Source organism: Cibotium barometz, chromosome 55, assembly GCF_041138505.1.
Source record: "Cibotium barometz isolate CiBa-2024 chromosome 55, ASM4113850v1, whole genome shotgun sequence".
In the NCBI taxonomy this organism is placed as follows: Eukaryota; Viridiplantae; Streptophyta; class Polypodiopsida; order Cyatheales; family Cibotiaceae; genus Cibotium; species Cibotium barometz.
Genome location: NC_141100.1, coordinates 20,489,621 through 20,511,496, shown reverse-complemented (window position 1 = coordinate 20,511,496; position 21,876 = coordinate 20,489,621). Strand labels below are relative to the sequence as shown.

Here is a 21,876-nt window from a genome sequence, read left to right as displayed (position 1 = left end):
TCTACCCTAACTTTATTGTGTTTTGGGTAGTTATCATAAGAAAGGCGCCAATAATTCAAAATTCTTTTCTAATGATGTACTCGATAAGGGTTATTCCTTAATGTAGTCTCAGGTATATAGAGACAGGTTTTAGTATGTGAAAGTCTAGATAAGGCCATCTTATTCCTTTTATACAGGATTTTATTCATATTTTCCTAGACGGCATACTAGGGAGTTTTCAAATTGTTAAAGTATGTATGGGTGGGATCATGGTGGTATGGGTGGTATGGGACGCTAGTGATCCCTCACATATATTATCTTATAGGATAATTTGGGCTCAAGATTGTTGCTTTGCTTACATCACTTAGCATGTTGACCTCACTATTTAAAGACAATCTCATTTTCTGAATTTACTAGAAGTTATAGTGTGGGCATTCTCTAGATAAAGTTCTTTTATCTATAGCCTGCATGTTTTGATGAGGGTAATCTCGTCGGCATTTTCACTTGTTGAAATCTTTTTCTTTAAAGTTCAAACAAGTTTATCTTGTTATGTTCGGATAAGGAAATTTGGATTCTTCCTTTGTTGGCATTTCTTTCTCTAGTTCCCTACTTTAGGTGATTTATACAATCAACTTGATAGGTTTACAGATGAACAAATGTGACTCATCGAGACGTTGATGACTCTCTATGTTGATATGGGTAACTCGGGACATCAATTATTCCATATGCAGATGTGGGTATGTCGGGGTGCCGATGAATCCTTGGTTTCTACTATTATAATGCCATGTGTTCCTACTTTATTCCGAATGGTTTACAACGAGGAAGTTACTTTGAATGTGAATTGCTCTGATCATCCGCCGCTGCAGTAGTCTGATGGGCAAACAAAGCGTATGAATCAGATTTTAGAGTATATGCTTAGTACATGTCTCTAGAAAATCATCATATCGAGAAAAATATCTTCCAATGATGGAATTTGCCTATAACAATTTTAAACATACGGCTATTGGTTTTAGTCCGTTCATGCTTATGTATGGGTATCAACCCAGGGCACCTATTGATGTCAATCTTAAGGACATCGAGCTTGATTCATCGAGGGATTTCTTGCGTGATATGCAGGAAATGCTGACCGAAGCTCGGGATTCTATCAGGAGTGCTCAAGATAGGGCACGGTTTTATACTGATAGGGGACGCTCATCTCAGTCTTTTGAACCAAGAGCGTTGGTTTATTTTAATGTTCCTAAAGATTCTCAGACTTTGTCAATAGAAAAATGCTTGAATTTATCTCCTAGATATTGTGGTCCATTTTTGAGTTATACATCGGATTGGCACGGTTGCGTTTGAACTTAAAACTACCTCCACATGTTAGAGTTCATCCAGTCTTTCATATCAATAGATTGAAAGGGAAATTGGGAGGTGAGGATAACACAGTTACTTCTCAATAACTCGTTGAAGTCAAAGAATTATCCTATGTTCCACATGAACCTAATAAGGTACTTGAATTCAGGGAAAGGAAACTTTGAAGTTGACTAATCCCTGAGGTTGAATCTAGGTGGAAAGATAGGGAGATAGAGATTTCGACTTAGGAGTCGGTTGAGATTGTTCAACGCAGTTCTCCTTCTTTTCATTGCAAGAATGCAATGTTTTGAGAGAGGGAAAGTATGTTATATGTACATTATGTGTGCTATGTTATATGCACATTATGTGTGCATATACTAGGAGACTAACCCACATTAGGCTTGTGAGCATGGGAGCATAGGAACAAGCTCTAGTGGAGCATGGGTTAGGACTAACCTTAAGGGTTAAGGTTAGGGTCAGGCATCCAAGGATCACACATGGGAGATGGAGAGTCAAGAGTCACTTGAGGGCCCTCCTATATAATATGGGCATGGGGCACACTCAAGGGAGGCTTGGGGGCTTGGAGGCTTATGCTATGATCTCTTGTGTAGAGGTCCATATCTACTCACCTACCATTTCACACTATAGCTACATGCTATTGGATTGAAGTCATACCTCTTGATGGTATGGGACATCAAGCTAGAGGTATGATGTATTTCATTATATTCATGTGTGCATCCCTTGGACTCGGGGGTGGTTGGGTGGATGAGTTTATGCCTGATTTATGCATGTTTATGCATAATAATTATCTAGAGAGATCTTAGGGCTTTAACATTGATGGTATGTAGAAAGTATGTGAAGCATGTCAATTTGGAAAGCAAACAAAGCATGTATTTTCACATGATATAAATGTGAGCAAGAATGTACTAGATGTTGTGCATTCATATGTATGGGGTCCTGCAAAAAATTATGTCTATGGGTGGCTGCAAGTATTATGTAACATTTGTTCATGATCACACGAAAAAACTGTGGCTGCAAGTATTATGTAACATTTGTTCATGATCACACGAAAAAACTGTGGGTGTATTTCATGAACGGAGAAGAGTGAAGTTTTCACTCACTTTTAAAATTTCAAAGTGATAGGGCTGAAAAGCAAACAGGAAAGCATGTGAAGTGCCTAAGGTCAGATGGAGAGGGAGAGTATTTCTCCAATGAGTTCTCTAAGTTTTTTTTGTGAAAGAATGGTACTCAGACAATTTACATGTAGACATTCCGCATGAAAATGGAGTTGCTAAGCAGAAAAACAAGCACATTGTAGAGATAGCATGAGAATTGATTCACAGAGAAGAATATGCCGCATATAGCTATTGGACTAAAGCTATTTTTATAGCAATTTATATCATGAACAATACCCCTACTCCAACCATACATGATGTAACGCCAGAGGAGAAATTCAGTGTGGCAAGAAACCTTTTGTCTCACTTGAAATGTTTTGGATGAATTGCCTATGTGCATGTGCCAGATGAGTTGCATACGTAGGTGGATCCAAAGGCAAAGAAATGTGTGTTTATTGGATATTCCCTTGAGCAAAAGGGATATAGATGCTATAACTCTACTACACGTGAGTTGGGTAAGCAGAGATGTAATGTTTGATGAAGTAAGTAGCTGTGGTGGTATGCTACTGAAAAAGATGTCGTTGGGGTTGATGTAACTAGAAATGTGATTGCACAGAATGCAAGTCAGTAATCACAGTCATTGAGTTTGATATAGAGAGTCCTCTTGTGTTGGGTCTGTTTTGATAGACCATGGAGTGGCAAGCTGCATCAAAATACAATCCTGAAAATGCAGTTAGTATAGCACGGAAAGGAAAGAGAAGGTTGGTGAGCCTCTTGGTATGCCCAACATTTTTGCAAGGCATTCTTATGTTGATGAAGAGTCTAGTGGCTCAAAGCAGAGCTTTGATGATGAGCTTGGGATTCCAACTATTATAACACCTGGTGTAAGAAAGGCAAGAGAAGCTGCAAAAATACCAAGTAACGATCATGGACAACGTAGGTCAAGGAGATTTAGAAAATCTCTTAATAACAAGTTAACATATGATGGTTATGTGGCTAATCATTATGCATATATGGCTAAAGTTGTGCAAGATGTTGAACCCACGTCTTGAAGAAGCTATTGGGAATGTAGATTGGGAGAAAGCCATGGATGAAGAAATGCGGCTGCATTGGATGCAAATGAGACTTGGAACTTGGTGCCATTGCCTGAGAACAAGAAGGCTATTGGATGCAAGTGGGTGTACAAAATAAAGCACAACTCAGATGGAAGTATTAGCAGGTATAAAGCAAGATTGGTTGCCAAAGGTTATCCTCAAACTTATGGCACTGATTATGAGGAGACGTTCAGCCCCATTGCTAAGATGGCAACCGTGAGAGCTGTTGTTGCGGTATTGGTTGCATCAAAAGGATGGGTTTTACATCAAATGGATGCGTGGTGATTTGCAAGAAGAAGTGTATATGGATCAACCACTAGGTTATGAAGATGTGGTCACCCTGATTTTGTATGCAAGTTGCGTAAAGCTTTATATGTCTTGAAATAGGCACCGATAGCATGGCATGATAAGATAGCAAAATATCTTATCACCATTGTCTTTCATGTGGCAAATGTTGATCATGCACTCTATGTGCGGAAGAATGATAAGGGCCTTGTGGTTATCACAATCTATGTGGATGACTTGATTGCTGGGGATGATAGTGGAGAGGAAGTTGAGTGTGTAAAATGTCCCCTCAAGCAGAAATTTGACATGAAGGATTTGGGTGAGCTGAGGTACTTCCTTGGCATTGAGGTTATTAGGACAACCAAGGGCATATGGCTGTCACAGAGGCAGTATGCATTGGACATGCTATCAAAATATGGTATGGCTAATTGTAAGCCGATTTCTATGCCATTAGATTCAAATGGCAAGTTAAGTGCAGTTTGCGAGTGAGATTTTGGAGAACCCTACTACGTACAAGAAGATAGTGGGTAGCTTGATCTACATGTCGATCACCAGGCCAGATATCTGAACTATGCAGTTGGATTGCAGAGTCAGTTTATGCAAGTTCCTCAGAAGCCACATTTGGATGGTGTGAGGCGCACATTGCGCTATGTTAAGTCTACAGTAGACTATGGTCTGTTTTATGATGTTGGTACAGAGTTGCAAGCGTTTGGATACACCGATGCAGATTGGGCTGGTAGTATGGTGGATAGGAGATCTACCAGTGGATTTATGTTTTCTTTTGGGAGTGGTGTTGTGACATGGAGCAGTAAGAAGCAGCCCACCAACAGTTGCCTTGTCGAGTACAAAGGTTGAGTATAGGGGTGCTGCAATGGTAGCATGTAAGGTAGCTTCGTTGCGCAAGCTACTTGTGATTTGGGACTGCAGGTTAACAGAGAAGTTATCTATTGTGACAACCTTAATAGTATACAATTGGCAAGAAACCCAATTTTTCATGCACAAAACAAACACATAGAGGTCCGCTATCACTTCATCAAAGAAAAGGTCTTATCAAGAGATATTGATCTCATGTATGCTAGCATAGAGGAGTAGGTAGCTGACATTTTCACGAAAGCCCTAGGAGCAGAAAAGTTTCGTAGATTTCGGACTATGCTTAGAGTCCTAGAGATGGAGTTGAGCTTGCGGGAAAGTGTTGAGATGTCAAGCTCAACATGAGCTGACACTTATGATATGCCTAGGTGATCGTTTTTGCCACTTACATCGCTGGCGTGGTTGGTAGGATGCTAACATGATAGATCTTCGCCAGTGATTTTATAGTTGGACTACACTAGCTACTAGTCCACCACTGAGTTATGGCATTCTTATCTTGCCAGCTCACTCACTTAGCACATTCACATTATGGACCGCATGTACATAGTACTTTATCACTTATGTTGTATTTCCCTTATCTTTTGGTAGAACCCTTTTGTTGTGAAGAAGAAGAGACATTTTTTAGCCTCTCATCTTGTGTGTTCTCGGGATTGTGTGCTTGCAAGATCTCAAGCTCTCTTCCTCCCCTTGCTTCTTTTCAAATTTGTACTAGTGCCTTGTTGCTAGGTCCCTCTGGTGGGGGACCCTGCAGAGTAGGTGCTAGAGCATTTATCCCCTCTCGATCGCCAATTTGGGGCATTGCCCCACCTTGGTTGTATTGTCGATGATTCAAGTTGTTGGTGTTGCGGTTGGTACCTCTGTTTTCCCTGGCTTTGATGCCACACTCATCATCAACATATCCAAACATCTGGCAATGAGTACAGTATCTATTCTCTTTACGAATATGCTGCCAGTAGAAAGTGGGTGTCGAGGCAATGTTTTTGGGATTAGTGTTGTTGCCTTGTGTTTTTCGTTGATTTCCTCAGTTGATGTTCCCCTTCCCTTGCTACCATTTGTGGGTAGAGGTGGTATTGGTGGAAACAAGGACCCCCTCTTGGGTAGAGGAGGAAGAAGATGACTTCTGGGTTAAACTAGTCATGCAACCAAGCGAAACGCAAGAGTTGGCACTCACGCTCATACAGGTTAGGCATAGGTTCTAAACTAACGATTTGTGTGACAAAAGCAAAGAAACTAGGTGGCAACGTGTTCAATAATGTGATTACCTAGTCTTCCTGAGACTTGGAGGAGCCACCAGTGGTGGCCTGCTCCATGTTAAGACACTAGTGATCGACGACCTTGACTTTCAGATCATCCCACTCTTTTATATTGAATTTTTGGATTCGATGCTCGAGATCAATGTGACGAGTGCTGCATATCTCTCTACAAGGTGTGCCCATCTGTCAAAGACATAGGGGAACTGTTGGACCTGCGAATGAAACTCCGGCAATAGTCCTTGCATGAGCTCCACTATAACAGTGGCATTCCTAGCTTCCCACCGACAGCTAATAACATCAGGACGTGCTAGTGCGGGGTGGAGTTTCAGTTCAAATCCCTTCACCAGGTTCCGAGAAATTTGGGAAGTGCATACCTATTCAATAAGGTTAGCTTAGGTGGTGTAATAAGACCCATTGAAACGAGTCTTTCCTGTGAAAGCATTTTTAGACATGGATACATGGAGGGAAGGAGATGGTGGGGTCCAAGATGGCTGGTACCCATATCTAAAGGTAGAGGGTACGGTGTCACTCCAGAATAACCACTAATACCCGACACAAGTGAAGGACTTGTGGCCAGGGTCCTCCATAAGATGGAATATAAGGCTGGGCACTCGGCGCAAGTGCAATCCCTGGATGAGGCACGAATCCTTGGATAGGAACATGAGCTGAACGGGTGTAGTGCCCATGATGGGTTGGTAAACTACTTGATACCCCGAAATGCTAGGTGGCAACACAGTGCCGGTGGGCATAGTGTCAAAAGATCCCTGTGTTGGGTAAAACCCATACGCAAGTCCCTATGGAGGTGTGGCTCCGGTAATGGCTACATGCCTACACCAGCAGGAAGAAACATGGGTTGGTTGGGAGGCTTTTGTGCTTGAGATAGTGTAGTATTCCAAGACACATTAGGAACACAAATAGAAGATGAACCAGAAGAGAAAACAGTGTTACCTCCTTGTACACCAACGATCTGAGAGCATATTTTGCTCGTAGAACCTCCTCTATTCATATTCATATTACTCCAGGAATCGAGGGTAGTAGTTGGTACCATATGCTAAACCTATGTTGCAGAAGTGGACACCCAGGTAGTGTTAGGAACATAAGCACTTAGTAGTACATATAAACCTAACACGGTCCCCAGCTGAGTTGATGAGGATGGATCTCTAGATGACCATATTAGGGCAACTGTTATGGCTGAGCAGGGCGCAGCTTGGATGGTGTCGATCCTCTGTGTATGTGCGTTGGGGCAGAAATACCACTGGCAGTTTGCAAGAGTCGCGTTGATGCGATGGTGTGTTGCGCAGGGGGTAGAGTGTAGAACTACTGCAACTGGATGGTGAAGGAGCACCGCAAAGAGCTGGCATAGCAGGGGCAGTGCCCGATGATCGACGATGAATGCCATGATGGAGGAGGGGCAGCGTTTATATAGTGCTACCCCCCCAAAGGACAAGGTCGGCTAGCCTTGTCAGCCAGCCTAGCAGACTTGGTCAAAATCCTTTTTATGGCTTCTAAAGAGGGCTTTTCATTTACGTCCTTCTAGGGCCCATATTAAGGGCCTTCTAGGCTGTTTGTTGTGCCCTTTTGGGCCTGGTTGTCACACATCCTAGAAACGAGCTAGGTCTAGGACTTGAGTCCAAGAAATGCAGCGGATTAGGTCTAAGACTTGACTCCGAAAAATGCAAGGTTTAGGTATAAGACTTGATTCCTAGAGATGGGGTAGGTCTAGGATTCAACTATCACCATAGGGGTAAAGTCTAGTACTTGTGCTTAAGGGAAAGAGCTGTAAGGGTTAGGTCTAGATCCAAGGATAGGATTCAGGATTTGAGTTCAAAAACTATAGGGATAAGGTCTTAGACTTGAGTCCTAGAGTCAAGGAATAGCTCTAGGACTTGAGTCCAAGAAACATGGGGTTTAGGTCTGGGACTTTAGTCCTAGAGCCAAGGGGGTAGGTCTAGAATTGGATTCCTATAGCCATAGGGGGTAGGTCTAGAATTGGATTCCTATAGCCACCATAGGGGTTATTAGGTCTAGGTATTGTGCATGTGATGTCAAGTCCATAGCTCCTCAATGTGTAGACAAGGGGTAGAGAGTAATAGCATTGGTTTGTGGGGAAGGAGAGAGCACATGCGTGTAGTTATAGGTTGATGAAAAGCAAGTGGCTTCTTGCTTTTCATACATTCTAGTTGTTTTTCACTCGTTCCTCTCCAATACTATAGACACAATGAAGAGTGGGACAGCCTTGGGCAGTCAAAATCATGTAGTCAACATTACTCAATCCAACAATTGTATGAATTGTTTCCATGTTTTTAGACTTTCACACTTTTGTGTTTCAGATCCACAAATTTCAATCAAGGTTTCCCACACAACCTTAAAGCTTGGAGCTTCAGAGTCTTATTTTTATAGCACACATTTATTTAAGGTGAAGGCAATGGGTTGGCAAAGAATTCACCCACAAGGTCATTAAAGACAAAGACACACTAATGGGTTGGCAAAGAATTCATTGAAAGGAGTAGTCATATCAGTTATATTCATTTCAGAGAATACGTTGAAAGGTGATATTAGATGTATTCTTTTTTTGAAGCGATAATTGGCCTGAGAGCAACCAAACACTATCTAGTAATTTGCACAAAGAATCTTTTATTGAGATAATTATTTTTGGATACATCAACCTTGGGTATTTCAACCCTTATTCCAACTCAGACTCCCGTGAGCGAACCCTCCCCACCCCCTAGCAAATGTGGCCTCCTAGCTCACTATCTAGTAATTTGTAGAGAGAATCTTTTGTTGGGGTAATTATTTTTGTAAACGCCGACCTTGAAATTATACAAAAATGAGTCATAATTAAGAAATATTTAGAGTTTTAATGATTAAGAAAATACCGAATAACATAGATAAATTACATTATGTGTGATTGAATCCATGCTTTAAATGCATAATTGAATAAGATTAAAGACTTAATTAAACATCTTTCTGAAATACCATAAGTAGTAAGTTAATGAAAGAAGTATTTAATTTGTTAATTATTTTCATGATTTGATTCAAAACAAAGAATCAACTTAACTAAAAAGAATTAACTTGATTTATGATAGAACCATAATTCTAATTCAAGAGTATTTTGACCCTTTTTTCAACTCCCCCCCCCCCCGCCCCGCCCCCCCGCCCCGTGAGAAAGCCCTCCCCAACAGTACCTGAATTTGAAGGTTGCAATACCCTTCCAAGGGAATCTAACCCTTCACAAGAAGGATCATTTGAAACATGACCTTCAAATAAAACATCAAAACTTAAAGTACACTTCCTAGACGAAAGAATAAGGAGTTTTTTTAACTATCAAAATAAGGATGATACATAAATTTTTCCTTCTATAGAAATCTTAGTATATATATGTATATGGTCTATGTATGTGTATGTGTGTGTGTGTGCGTGTGTGTGTGTGTGTGTGTGTGTGTGTGTATATATATATATATTCTATAATAATAATTGTTTCATGAATATGGAATAATGCATGCGTGTTGTTGGCCTTGAAAACTCGACATGAAAGACATAGGTTGGGATGGAATATTTGACGTGTGAAAAAGTGTAAAAGAAAGACGTAGGTTGGGATGGAATATTTGAGGTGTGAAAAAGTGTAAAAGAAAGAACTCAAAACATACATGAGTTATAATGATAATTTGCTTAAAAGGATTAAAGGCATTCTCTCTACACATTTATGTGTATTTATCATTTGAATATTGTTGAATCTTTTTTTCAATTCTAATTGTTTTTGTGATTTATAACAATTTTAAAATTGTTATACAAGACATGTATATTTATAGAATAAGAAATATGAAATGTTGAAAGAGTGTGTTAAAAAATGACCTTGAAAAAAAGATGAGGTTTATTTTAGTGCTTCTTTAAAGTGCATTTTAGCCTTTAAAAGAAAAAACAAGCCTACCCTTCAAAATCTAGGAGTGCTTCCCACCCCCTTGCAAATGTGGCCTCTAACCCCTCTCATGCTCCATGTCCATAGAGACCACATGCTACTACCGGAGTGGACATATGATGTTATGAAGATTAAGATATGATGGCCCTGTCACTCTACACAGTAATTTTAATATGATGAAAAACCCAAACTGCTGTATGCAGTGAATTATAATGTTGCAAAAAAAAACAGTAAATTGGTATAGTTACCTTCTGCTTGTGGAAACACGGTGCCTGCACATACATTAAAAGTAAACATAGCCTGTTCAAGTTGCCACATGGCACACCCATGTGCATGCACCCAACATAGACAGTAAAACCAGCTCTCATGAGATGACCTATTTTCTGTACTCTTATTTGGGACTAAAAGCAGTGAATCTTCATTCACAAAATCACACTACTTTACAAAAGTGCGACTTTGGCATGGGAAATGTCTCTTCTTTTCATGGGCAGGGGTTATGTCTGTAAAGCCCGTACAATGTCAATCAAGCGTTTCATTTTACCCTCTAAAACCAGCCATCAAAATCAACTGTTTCATTTTACCCTCATAATGCAAGCCACAAGAAAGGGCATGAGCGCAAATAAAATCGAGCAAAGCCATCACATTATGAGCTCCAAGAGAGGAGACAACAGAAGATAATTAACAATAACAATCAAGACCTCTGACCACCTACACGTTTTATCAGACCTACCCAGATGCTGAGGATTGTAAAGCTTGTTTTGACTCAAGTTCTTCGATACAATATTGCAAAGCAAAGCTTCCATCAACATTTTCAAGCAGGATGAGGACACCACAGATCCTGCTCTTTCCATCATTGATACACATCGAGCAGCAAAGAACCCCCTGTTTGCTCAAATCCAACCATCTCTTATTCAATAAAGATGATGCTAACAAAAAACTGTGCAAGAACAGCCTGCGCTTCCCATGAAAGTATGCTATTTTTGTAGCTGCCTAACTACCCATTTCCATATTCACAGCTCCGAAAGGTTGAACTTCCACATGTGAGCAAATCAGATCATTCAAATTGGACATTCATCTTCCCCGAGTCCCGACCCAGCATCTTCATTTCGATTCGCACTGGCAGGAGAGTCTTCATTCACCAGCAAACTCATTAGCTGCTTCTGACCTACACAAGTTGGGTCAGTCCCTCCATCGTGTTGTGACATGGTGGTGGTGGCTGGTTCAGAAAGCCCAGACAAAACAGGCTCAAGCCGGCCAGTGGGTTCAGAAGAACACACTTCGGCATCTCTAGAAGATGGTAATGCCAGCTGACCTGGCATGCTGACTAGTCCTCCTGATTTCTGCTGTTCCTCAAACATTTTTTGCAGGTGCTTGCCCTGTTCCTCTATCCGCAATTGTAAGTTCCTTTGAAGCTGTTGAATCAAATTTCAACAGGTAGTCAGAAATGGAATATAAACTTACAGCATACTGTGGGATTCATACTCAACACACCTCAAGTTGTTCATGTAGACGCTTTTGCATCTCCATCTGCAAACGCAATGCTTCAGTAATTTGAACGCCCCTGCAAATAAGTCCAAAAAAAAAATCACAGCAATTGCTGAACATAAGTGCTGTATGCCACCTGGTGGAAAGGTCTTCTAAGTTCTGAAGCACCATGCCAAATGCAACTGTATACATGCATACATACAAACAATGCATGCATGCATGCATGACATACATATATACATACATACATGAAATACACACACACACACGTGTATATACAGGAGCATCTAACACACTCTGGACTGCATAAATCACTATACAGTTCAATATATTCAACAAAGGACTGCGTACATTTTTGCGTCGACATTGGGCCCCTCATTTATTATCCTCTTCTTGTCAGCTTTACCTGCATTGAAACCACAAATCAAAATAATACCCCCTTCCTTGTCATCAGACTTTTCAACTTGTCACACAAAACAAGGCGACTACACACAATTTTACACCATGCACTACATCCTTACATATTAATATAGAACCAGCCAAAGATGTAGATGATGGCCATGCATGTATAAAAATCTTATGAACGATGGATGATGACGATGACGACAAATGATGAATGCTCTAAGGTCAATTTGCCGTTTCATTTTGTGGCTGGTGCACAGGACAGGCAGAGCACAGGCTGTTTTGTGGCTGGTGAACAAGACAGACAGCACAGGGACTGTGAGAAAGAGCTGGGCAAGACAGGAGAGGAGAGGGAGTCGGTGGCAGACAGAGCTGCAATGGTGGACAGGAAAGCGGAATCGAGGAAGAAGGGGGCTTATGAGCAAACAGGGATAACTCTGCTGGGGGGCCATATGGCGCACGGCCTGTAGGTAGCTTGGTCTCAGAAGAAAACCATGACCTGTTGTGAGAGGTGAATAGCGAGAGCATGGTCAAGCATCCCCAAGACCTGCAGTGGTGCAGAAGACTGATCCGGAAGCGAAGCTGCTTCTCGATGCATGGAAAGGTTGTTGCACCTTGGTGTCACGCTGTAGGCCGATGGTAGAAGCATTAGGAGCTCTTGTACGGGAATCTGCTATCGAGAGTTTCGTGGCACTTGGTACAGGGTTCTACCTGGCATCCAAAACTGTATTGTATGATTTAGTATGCAAGGATGAATGTTTTGCACATGCCATCCATGGTCTCCACTCTTCCGGCCAGAGGAGCTGTTGTCTTTCTGTCCAGTGTGGGTTTCCTTCAAAGGATTGCCAGTCTTCCTCAGGAGTCATGTCAACAAGATGGCGAGTGCATCAGGAAGGGTCCTCTTTGCCCTGAAGCTACAGTTCATGGGTGTTCAGCTGGATATTAAGGTATATGTGCTGTGGAGGATGAAGCGTCCGGTTCCCACTTTCCTTGATGTGGATATGGGTCATTTGGGCTGTTTTCAGCAACCATTGGTGTTTCTCTTCTTTCCCTACAGCATGCTACAGGTGTAACCCAGAGAGGGCAGTTCCAAGATGTGCTAAGCTGACTCTTCTGCCTGCCACTCGGTAGAGGATGTGCAAGCTACCTTGTATTATGATCAAAGCACAAAAGCATGTCCTTTAATAAATAGATCCTTTCACACTAGCCCACACCACCCGTGACCAACAAGCCTATTGTCAACTCCATGTCCATAGAGAACACATGCTACTACCAGAGTGGATATATGATGTCATGAAGATTAAGATATGATGGCCCTGTCACTCTACACAGTAATTTTAATATGATGAAAAACCCAAATTGCTGTATGCAATGAATTATAATGTTGCCAAAAAAACAGTAAAGTACAACCTACACCAATAACCACAGCTTACCTTCTTCTTGTGGAAACAGGGTGCCTGCACATACATTAAAAGTAAACATAGCCAGTTTAAGTTTCCACATGCAACACCCATGTGCACCCACCCAACATAGACAGTAAAGCCAGCTCTCATGAGATGACCGGTGGTGGCTGGTTCAGAGAGCCCACACAAAACAGGCTCAACCGGCCAGTGGGTTCAGAAGAACACACTTCAGCATCTCTAGAAGATGGAAATGGAAGCTGACCTGGCATGCTGACTAGTCCCCCTGATTTCTGCTGTTCCTCAAAACATGTTTTGCAGGTTCTTGCCCTGTTCCTCTATCCGCAATTGTAAATTCCTTTGAATCTGTTGAATCAGGTAGTCAGAAATGGAGTATAATGACCTGGTACTGTGGGATTCATACTCGACACACCTCGAGTCGTTCATGTAGACGCTTTTGCATCTCCATCTGCAAACGCCCCTGCAAAGGAGTCCAAAGATGTCGTGAATGTATAAAATCTTATGAACGATGGACGGCGACGGCGACGGAGACGACGACGACGACGACGACGACGAATGATAGAATATTTTTGGCCTTAGTGATCGATTTCAATGATTGAATATTTAAAGCCTTATTGCCTTATATTTTTGGCCTTAGTGGTCGATTTTACAATTTCCAAGGGAACTCTCCAGAAAAACTATGATTGAATATTTAAAGCTCTTCTAGGAAAGAGTGATGATAATTGGGATTTGTGGTTGGATTTTGTGTTTCTTTCTCTTGGGGTTTACATTCTCATGATTTGTGGTATTTCACACATCTACCTATATCTAACCCGGCTAATGCCCCCCTTCACGTGGTAGATTTTTTACACATGCCCTACAGCCCTAGGCTTCTCTCCAAACGTTTGAAATTTGAATGGTGTTTTAATTCTCCTGCAAGCAAGCAAGCCAGAGCCGCCCAGCCTAGATTATTATCAATAAAATGTTTTTTTTCAAAAACTCGAACGACTACTTGGCGCTGCTATAACCTTTGGTCAATGCTCGATGCTGCAGCTCTGACAATAGGCATAAGCTCTTCAACGGAAGCTTTCTCAAAGCTGCTATCTTTGATAGCTGTAAGGGCAGCCAGTTCGTGTGACACCGTTTTGCAATGGAACGTGAGAGACAAACTCGCATACGCAAACAAGTACGGGGAGGAAGCATTGGACAAGCTGGAAGAGTATTTCCAGAAGAAGATTGCCTTACCGTCTAGGCTCATCTCTCTGCTGCTTTAAAAATTCGTAGTCGGCCTCTATTGTTGCAGGTGTGCGTCTACGAAGAAGTCTCGAATGCACCCAAAGAGCTTCGAGTACAGCTTGGAGAACGAGAACGTGGTGGGCGACATCCTGGAGTGGATCGTGGGTGGGAGACAGTTCCTTCTCTCCCTCCCTTCTCAAGTCCGTCACTTCTCACGTTGCACTACGCCTCTCCTCCAAGCTACCCGCTGCCGAAAGCAGAGCAGAGAGCAAACAACAAGCAAAAGAAAGGCTAACCCAAGCATAGAGGGGAGGTGGGTATGGAAAGCTAAGCCCGGCATGTGGTGTAACATAGTTGTGCAGCAAGTGGAGGGGGAGTAGCTTGGCCAAGCACCTTTCGTTGTGATGTAGCCTCTTTCAATTTGCTTTAGTATGATTGATTCAAAATTTTCACTTTTTAAAGCCCTCTTATGGATTTGACACACACACTTTCTCACTTTCTCTCTCTAAATCTAGTTGGATTTAATTTTAAAATTTTAAAAACCTCTCATCGATTTGACAATCTTTGGCTTATGCACGCGCGCACACACACACACAAACACACACTCACTCTAATTGGAATTTGGCAAGCCATCATCGAAGAATTTCCACTTGTTTTATTTTTTTTCCTCATGCGGGTGCATTTGTGCATGCAGTGTGTGCTATCGTCCATCGTGTAGCCCCTAGGCATCGAACCTAAGTCCTCATTGCGGAACTTGACAATTCTACCAGTTGAGCTACACGCGCATGCCTTATATTTATATGAATTCTGCAAAGAAACCTATAGTTTATAATATAAAACATATGTATCTTTTCATAACTTAAATAAATAGCTTTAAAACTTGTGTGTGTGTGTGTGTGTGCGTGCGTGCGTGCGTGCATGTGTGCTTACGTGCGTGCGTGCGTGCGTGTGTGTGTGCCTGCGTGTGTGTGTGTGTGCGTGTGTGTGTGTGTGTGTGTGTGTGTGAGAGAGAGAGAGAGAGAGAGAGAGATTATGACAAATATAAGCTTTATAATTATCAATATTATATCTTTAATTTAGGTTTTATAAAGCTATGTATATTTAAATAACTATACTTATTTACTCTTTACAATAAGAGTTAAAACTTGTGTGTGTGAGAGAGAGAGAGAGAGGTTATAGCAAATATAAGCTTTATAACTATCAATATTATATCTTAAATTTAGGTTTTACAAAGCTATGTATATTTAAATAATTATACTTATTTACTCTTTAGAATAAGAGTTAAAAATGAGAAAAAAACTTGACGCGTAGAGCCAAAGTATGGGTTTTGGATTATGCCTAGGAGCCAAAGGAATTAACAACTTACATTCAATGCTTAAATTATTCTTGTTGCACCTGAATGTAAAACTTAAAGTTAGATCCAAGAGCTAGAAGATTCGTTTAGATTGTGAATTTTAGAGCTAGATGATAGATTTAGAACTCTAGGGCCCAAGGATCTAGGACTTAGCTCTAATAGCCGCACTAAGTTAGGTCTAGCAACAAGGGATAGGCCTAGGACTTGAATCCCAAGACTTCTAGGGATAAAGTCTAAGACTTGAGTTTTAGACCTCACATTTGATTTGGAAAGTAAAATTAGTTCGAGTCAAAACCTAAGAGATAGCTCTAATAGCCGCACTAAGTTAGGTCTAGCAACAAGGGATAGGCCTAGGACTTGAATCCCAAGACTTCTAGGGATAAAGTCTAAGACTTGAGTTTTAGACCTCACATTTGATTTGGAAAGTAAAATTAGTTCGAGTCAAAACCTAAGAGATAGCTCTAGGACTTTTCTCAGGAGGGAGAGGTGTGCACGAACAACCACCTCCAGTGCGTGTGTCCCCCCTTGGGAGGGCGCTCACTTACACATGTCTTTGGATAAGCCACAAGTGTAAGTTACGTTCAAATACTCAATGATTCACCAAATTTTATAATTCACACTACGTATCACATTTCGTTGTGTTCTTCATCGTTTGCAAGAGCCAAGATATCCGATTATTGAGTCGTCGTAGTTTGATCCTCCCTAAGGGAGGGATCTCAATCCATTGCTCATTTTTTAGGGTACCTCAGTGGGGGGGGGGAGCCATAGGGGTTAAGTCTAGTAGTTGTACTTAAAGGAAAGAGTTATAAGCGTTAGGTCTAGGACTCAAGTCCTAGAGTCAAGGCACGAGGATTGAGCTTAGTGCATCGACAAGGACCTTCCAATGGGGGTATCGCTGGAAGCATACTTAAATCCTGCATGGTCTCTTGGTATCAGAGGGGTAAAGGGTCCCTGGGTGGCTATCAACAGGAGCAGGAAGGCTCCTCAAGTGGAGGAGTATGAGTAGACTGATTGGGTTCATAACGCAGAGTCTCGAAGGTTCTTGATCGTCGGTAGGTATGGGCAAAGGAAAGTGAAGTAAGTCCCGTTCATCAAAGACAATGCTTGACGGCAGCGGCGATGAAGACCTTCTTCGTTCTTGGATCAAAGACCTTGTAGGCCTTTGATTCCGAAGAGTAGTAGCCCACAAAAATGAGCAACTCACTCCTTGGCTCAAGCTTGCCTCTCATGTCATTCAAAGTGTGTGTGTGTAAGCACGACACCCAAAGACATGAACATGGGAAACAGTCAGTTTCTCACCATATAATGCCTCAAATGGAGTCCTGTGAGAGGGACAACGATTGTAGGGCAACGGTTCAGAATGTACACCACATTCTTGATTGCTTTTGACCAAAGGCGTGCAGGTAGCGTTGTTTACAAAGAGCATGGAGTGTGCCATATCCATAATGGTACGGTTCTTGCACTCGACCACTCCATTTTGTGAGGGGCAGTTGGTGGAGATGAGCTGCCGTTGAATGCCCTTCTCTTGCAAGAACTTGAAAAACTGATGGGAGATAAACTCACCAGCATTGTCACTCTACGAGAATCCTAATTGAGACGCCCATTTGGTTAGTGACTAATCGAACCCACCACATAGTAAAGTATTGGAAAGCATCTGATTTATGATTCAGGAAATACACCCACATGTACCTCGAATAGTCATCTTCAGGAAATACACCCACATGTACGTCGAATAGTCATCTACAATCAGCATGTAGTAGAGTGACGTGTTTAAGGAGGGGATTGGGCAATGCCCACTCAAGTTGAAGTGAATCAACTTGAGGATACCCTAGGCACGAATAGTAGCATGTTGTGGGTATAGTGTACGATGCTGCTTACCCATTTGACATGACTGGTAGACATCCTTGGTCTATTGGAGGTGGGGTATGCCTTCAACCAACAACTGGTCCCAGACAACTCATACAGCGTGTCATAGGAAAGGTGACCATAGTGATCGTGCCATAGTCGTTCAGTGTCCAAAGGAGCTCTGGTTACATAAGCACAAACCCGATGAAACTTAGAACCCTTGGAAGATGGCTCAGATAGAAGAGCAGGCATCCGATATAGGCCATACTTCTATGCTTGACCTCAGGCAGCAACAATGAGACCGATAGTCTCATCAATCACCTTGACAAATCTCTTGTTGAAGTAAACTCCACGATCGAGTTGGGTCAGTTTGGGATATAGAAATTAAGTTAAGGCCCAAGTTAGGAACTAGGTAGACATTGTCCAAGGTTGCCTAGTTGGGGCCTCTGGTAGTGTCAAATTATACGGTGCCAATAGCTTTGATCGGTGTTAGTGAATTGTTGCCACATCAAACTTCACCCTTAGCACGATGTTGAGAGATCAAAATGTCACCAAAGCGTGCCATATGGTGTGTAGCTCCACTGTCGACTATCCAAGTGACCGGATGGCCACAGGGAAGAGTCGGGTGGCTTCAATGATTGGCATAAATGGATCATCAGCATGTAACTAATAGATCTTAATGAGGGTAGAAGCTTCCATATAATGTCTACCTCGTCTAGCCCGATGTTTTGTCTTCCTTTCATAAGAGAGGCCAGAGTCAGCCTGAGATGTGGCCTAAGCGACATTGGCCAAGGGGCAAGGATGAGGTGTAAGAGATTACCAATCACGCATCCCTTCCAGGTGTCGAAGGATACTAACAGGGGGTTGGACCTTGTGCAACCTGACTAGTGGTTTGCCATTGAGAAGGCCTAGGCCAATTTTGTTGAGATATTAAGCTCAACACGAGCTAACACTTATGATATGCATGGGTGATCGTTTCCACCGCTTACACCACTGGCGTGGTTGGTAGGATGCTGACATGTTAGATCTTTGCTAGTGATTCTACAACTAGACTACACACCAACTACTAGTCCCACCACTGAGATATGGCATAATTATCTTACCAGCTCACTCACTTAGCGTGTTCAAATTATGGACTACATGTACATAGTACTTTAGTACTTATGTTGTATTCCCCTTATCTTTTGGTAGAACCCCTTTATTGTGAGTGAAGAAGAAGAAGAGCAATTTTTAAGCCTCTCATCTTGTGTGTTCTCTTCTAGGGTTTGTGTGAGTGTGTGCTTGCAAGAGCTCAAGCTCTCTTCTTGTCTGCATATTTTCATGGTATAAGAGCCTGGTTCATGCTAAGAAGCTGAGCAGCAAGCAAGAGAAGCACAGGAAGCAGTACGAGGGTAAGAGCTTCACCTACTCTTCCCCCTTTGTGTTGGCTACTACACCCTTGTCCGGAGCTCCTCGAGAGACACTAGAAAATGAACTCCGATTGAGGAGTTGTCTTCACGAGATCAGAGCTGCAAGACGACTATAATGTCCTTTGGACTACATTTTTGGGGCCGAAAATGCATTTTGAGCGCGTCTTAACCTCTGTTTTTCAATTCGCAAGCATTCACGTGCACTACAGGTAAGCTTTGATTCTTTGTAGAATTCTTTTTTGGAATTGCAGGAAAGGAATTTGGTTGTGCAAACACTGTGTGTACTACAAAGAGGTCTTACAGGTGCTATTGGGTGTATTTATGCAAATTGAGGTCACTGGTTATGACATCTTGGGTGTAGTATAGTGCCACTACAGAGAATACAGTAGTTTATGTAGGTCAAACAAGAATGTTTTCTTTAGTGATTTGGCAGAATGTTTAGACTAGATGTAAATATGCCTGAAGTGAAAGCTGCAATGTTTGCATAGGGTTCAGGAGTTGTTGCAGATAGAGACATTTGGCATAAGAGAATTGGGCATGTAAATGTGCACAAAATGAAGTCTATACAAACTAAAGAAATTGTGACAGGGCTGCCTAAGTTTAAGGTTGATTGTTATATGTACATTATGTGTGCTATGTTATATGCACATTATGTGTGCATATACTAGGAGGCTAACCCACATTAGGCTTGTGAGCATGGGAGCATGGGTTAGGACTAACCTTAAGGGTTAAGGTTAGGGTCAGGCATCCAAGGGTCACACATGGGAGATGGAGAGTCAAGAGTCACTTGAGGGCCCTATATAATAGGGGCATGGGGCACACTCAAGGGAGGCTTGGGAGCTTGGAGGCTTATGCTATGGTCTCTTGTGTAGAGGTCCATATCTACTCACCCACCATTTTACACTATAGCTACATGCTATTGGATTGGAGTTATACCTCTTGATGGTATATGGGACATCAAGGTAGAGGTCATTATATATTCATGTGTGCATCCCTTGGGCTCGGGGGTGGTTGGGTGGATAAGTTTATGCCTTATTTATGCATATTTATGCATAACAATTATCTAGAGAGATCTTAGGGTTTTAACAGTGGTATCAGAGCAATCTCTAGTTAATTATTGTTGATTTTTTTGAAGTAAATTTTAATATTCACTAATAAAAATATTATTTTGTTGATTTGTGTTGATGATTTGCACGTGGATCATTGATATGGTGATTGGAAAGCGTGTTACTACAATTCAATGGACGAATCGACATTGTGGGGGAATTTCGTGAGTTTAATGCTATTTTTCTCTATTTTTGTGGATTAAAATAAGCATTAATGGAAATTTTTACAAAAATACCATATATTTTATTGTGGATATTTTTGGTAGAATGGATTCCCTAAATTTTTAGAAATTTTAGGAATTTTTGTCCTAATTTTTTAGAAATTTTTGAGCATTTTTATGATTAAAAATATATTTTTTATACATTTTTGCGGGTTTTTCCGCGGGTATGTGATCGAATTTCTTTCGATTTTCTGCTGAAATGCAGTAGGGGACGGCATGTTGATGCATGAAATGCTCTCCCGTCATGTACTTGGGATCCTCTCCGCCTCTCAATTCTGATTTTCCCGTGTGAATTTCTCTTAAAAAGGATTTTTTAAATTAAACATTAATCATAGTTAATATTAATTATGATTAATATTAAACATTAATCATAGTTAATATTAATCATGATTAAGTAAAAGTTTAATTAAAAATCTTAATAAAAAGATTAATTAAGATTAACCTCTTTGTTAACAGGAGAGAGAAAAGATGGGAGGAGAGAGAATGGAAGGGAGAAGAAGGAGAGGGAAGAGGGGAGAAGAGAGAGGGAGTTTTCTCACTCTCTCCCTTTCTCATTCTTTTGCGCGCAGACCGAGGGAGGGGTTTTGCTACAGGTGGCGAAAAAAATCGCCACCCCCCTTAAAATTTTATATAAGCTTTTGATTAAAGCTTATTAATATTGTTTTTTTATGAGTTTTTTATTTTTTTTTAAGGCTTTTGAAAATGTTTCAAAAAAAGCTTGAAAAAAATCCAAAAAAGAGAGGAAAATCCAAATTTTGAGAAAAAAAATTCTCTGAAAATTTTTGGATTTTATTTTCTTGAAAACTCTTGGATTTTCGCATTCCCGACGGGAAACCTTTTGGCTCTTTTCATTTTCCCAAAACTTTTGGCTTTCCGTATTTCGAAAAAACCATTGAAATTCCGAAATTTTTTTGACCGTTCGTATTCTTATGCATTCGGGGTTAGTTAAAAATTTTAAAATATTAGTGAAAAATTAGAGAAAGGTTATTTTAAATTTCAGAAAAATGTGGGGTTGGTGTTTGGCATGGTGTGTCCATTCGGGTGCCCGTGACCATGTGCCCGTGTGACCATTCAAATTCCTTTAAAATATATTTTTTGACCCAGAAAATTAAAAAATCCATTAAAGTTGTAAATTTTCATTGGATTTGAGAATTGTCGAGCGGAATTGGAAATTTCGTGTGAACCATGGGATTCTCAGGAAAAATTAGGAATTTTTTAGAAATCCTAGAAATTGGTATTTTTAAAATATCAATGGTATTTTAGCAAATTTATTTGCTGGAAATTTGCTAGAAAAATATAGGTTTGGAATGCCATAAGATAGGTTTGGTGGAATTCAAAATTATCATATTTTAAGGCCCTATAAAATTAGAAAAAATTAGGAAAAAAAATCATGATAATTTTTTTTCTCGAGAATTTAACATTTTCGAGGGTTATTTAATGTTGAAGTACGTTTTCTCGTGCTGACATCACATGTGTTTCACTTGCTTACTTTGGAGTTTTGCTTGAACGACACCACGTTCATATACTCCGAGGATTGATGAGTTGGCCACCAATTTTAATGCTTCTTTTGG

The 21,876-nt window shown here is 41.0% G+C and overlaps 1 protein-coding gene and 1 pseudogene across 5 annotated transcripts; both read right to left on the bottom strand.

Moving 5' to 3' along the window:
• Positions 1 to 10,467: 10,467 nt before the first annotated feature.
• LOC147607494 (myb family transcription factor PHL6-like) lies at positions 10,468 to 13,727 on the bottom strand. Of its 5 annotated transcripts, XM_086790556.1 has the most exons (6): positions 13,568 to 13,727; positions 13,400 to 13,500; positions 13,168 to 13,191; positions 11,684 to 11,738; positions 11,339 to 11,408; positions 10,468 to 11,259 (listed from the first exon to the last, which is right to left on the bottom strand). In XM_086790556.1, exons 2-6 carry the CDS (start codon positions 13,404 to 13,406, stop codon positions 10,906 to 10,908), a joined length of 510 nt encoding a protein of 169 aa, XP_086646682.1. In that variant the 5' UTR covers positions 13,407 to 13,500; positions 13,568 to 13,727; the 3' UTR covers positions 10,468 to 10,905. The 5 variants fall into 5 exon arrangements, with proteins under 5 accessions (XP_086646682.1, XP_086646685.1, XP_086646683.1 ...); XM_086790559.1 differs by lacking the exon at positions 13,168 to 13,191; XM_086790557.1 differs by having other exon boundaries at positions 13,400 to 13,625.
• Positions 13,728 to 16,255: 2,528 nt separating this feature from the next.
• Positions 16,256 to 16,408, bottom strand: LOC147607493 (5.8S ribosomal RNA; annotated as a pseudogene).
• Positions 16,409 to 21,876: the final 5,468 nt, after the last annotated feature.

What these genes read in the sequence shown, in the direction of transcription:
- LOC147607494 (XM_086790555.1), bottom strand. Translation starts at nt 13,237, where the DNA reads ATGTGGAAACTTAAACTGGCTATGTTTACTTTTAATGTATGTGCAGGC. An exon ending in CCTGTTTCCACAAGAAGAAG is followed by an intron (nt 11,739 to 13,167) that starts GTAAGCTGTGGT and finishes GTTTCAATGCAG; the next exon opens with GTAAAGCTGACAAGAAGAGG. An exon ending in CCCAATGTCGACGCAAAAAT is followed by an intron (nt 11,409 to 11,683) that starts GTACGCAGTCCT and finishes ACTTATTTGCAG; the next exon opens with GGGCGTTCAAATTACTGAAG.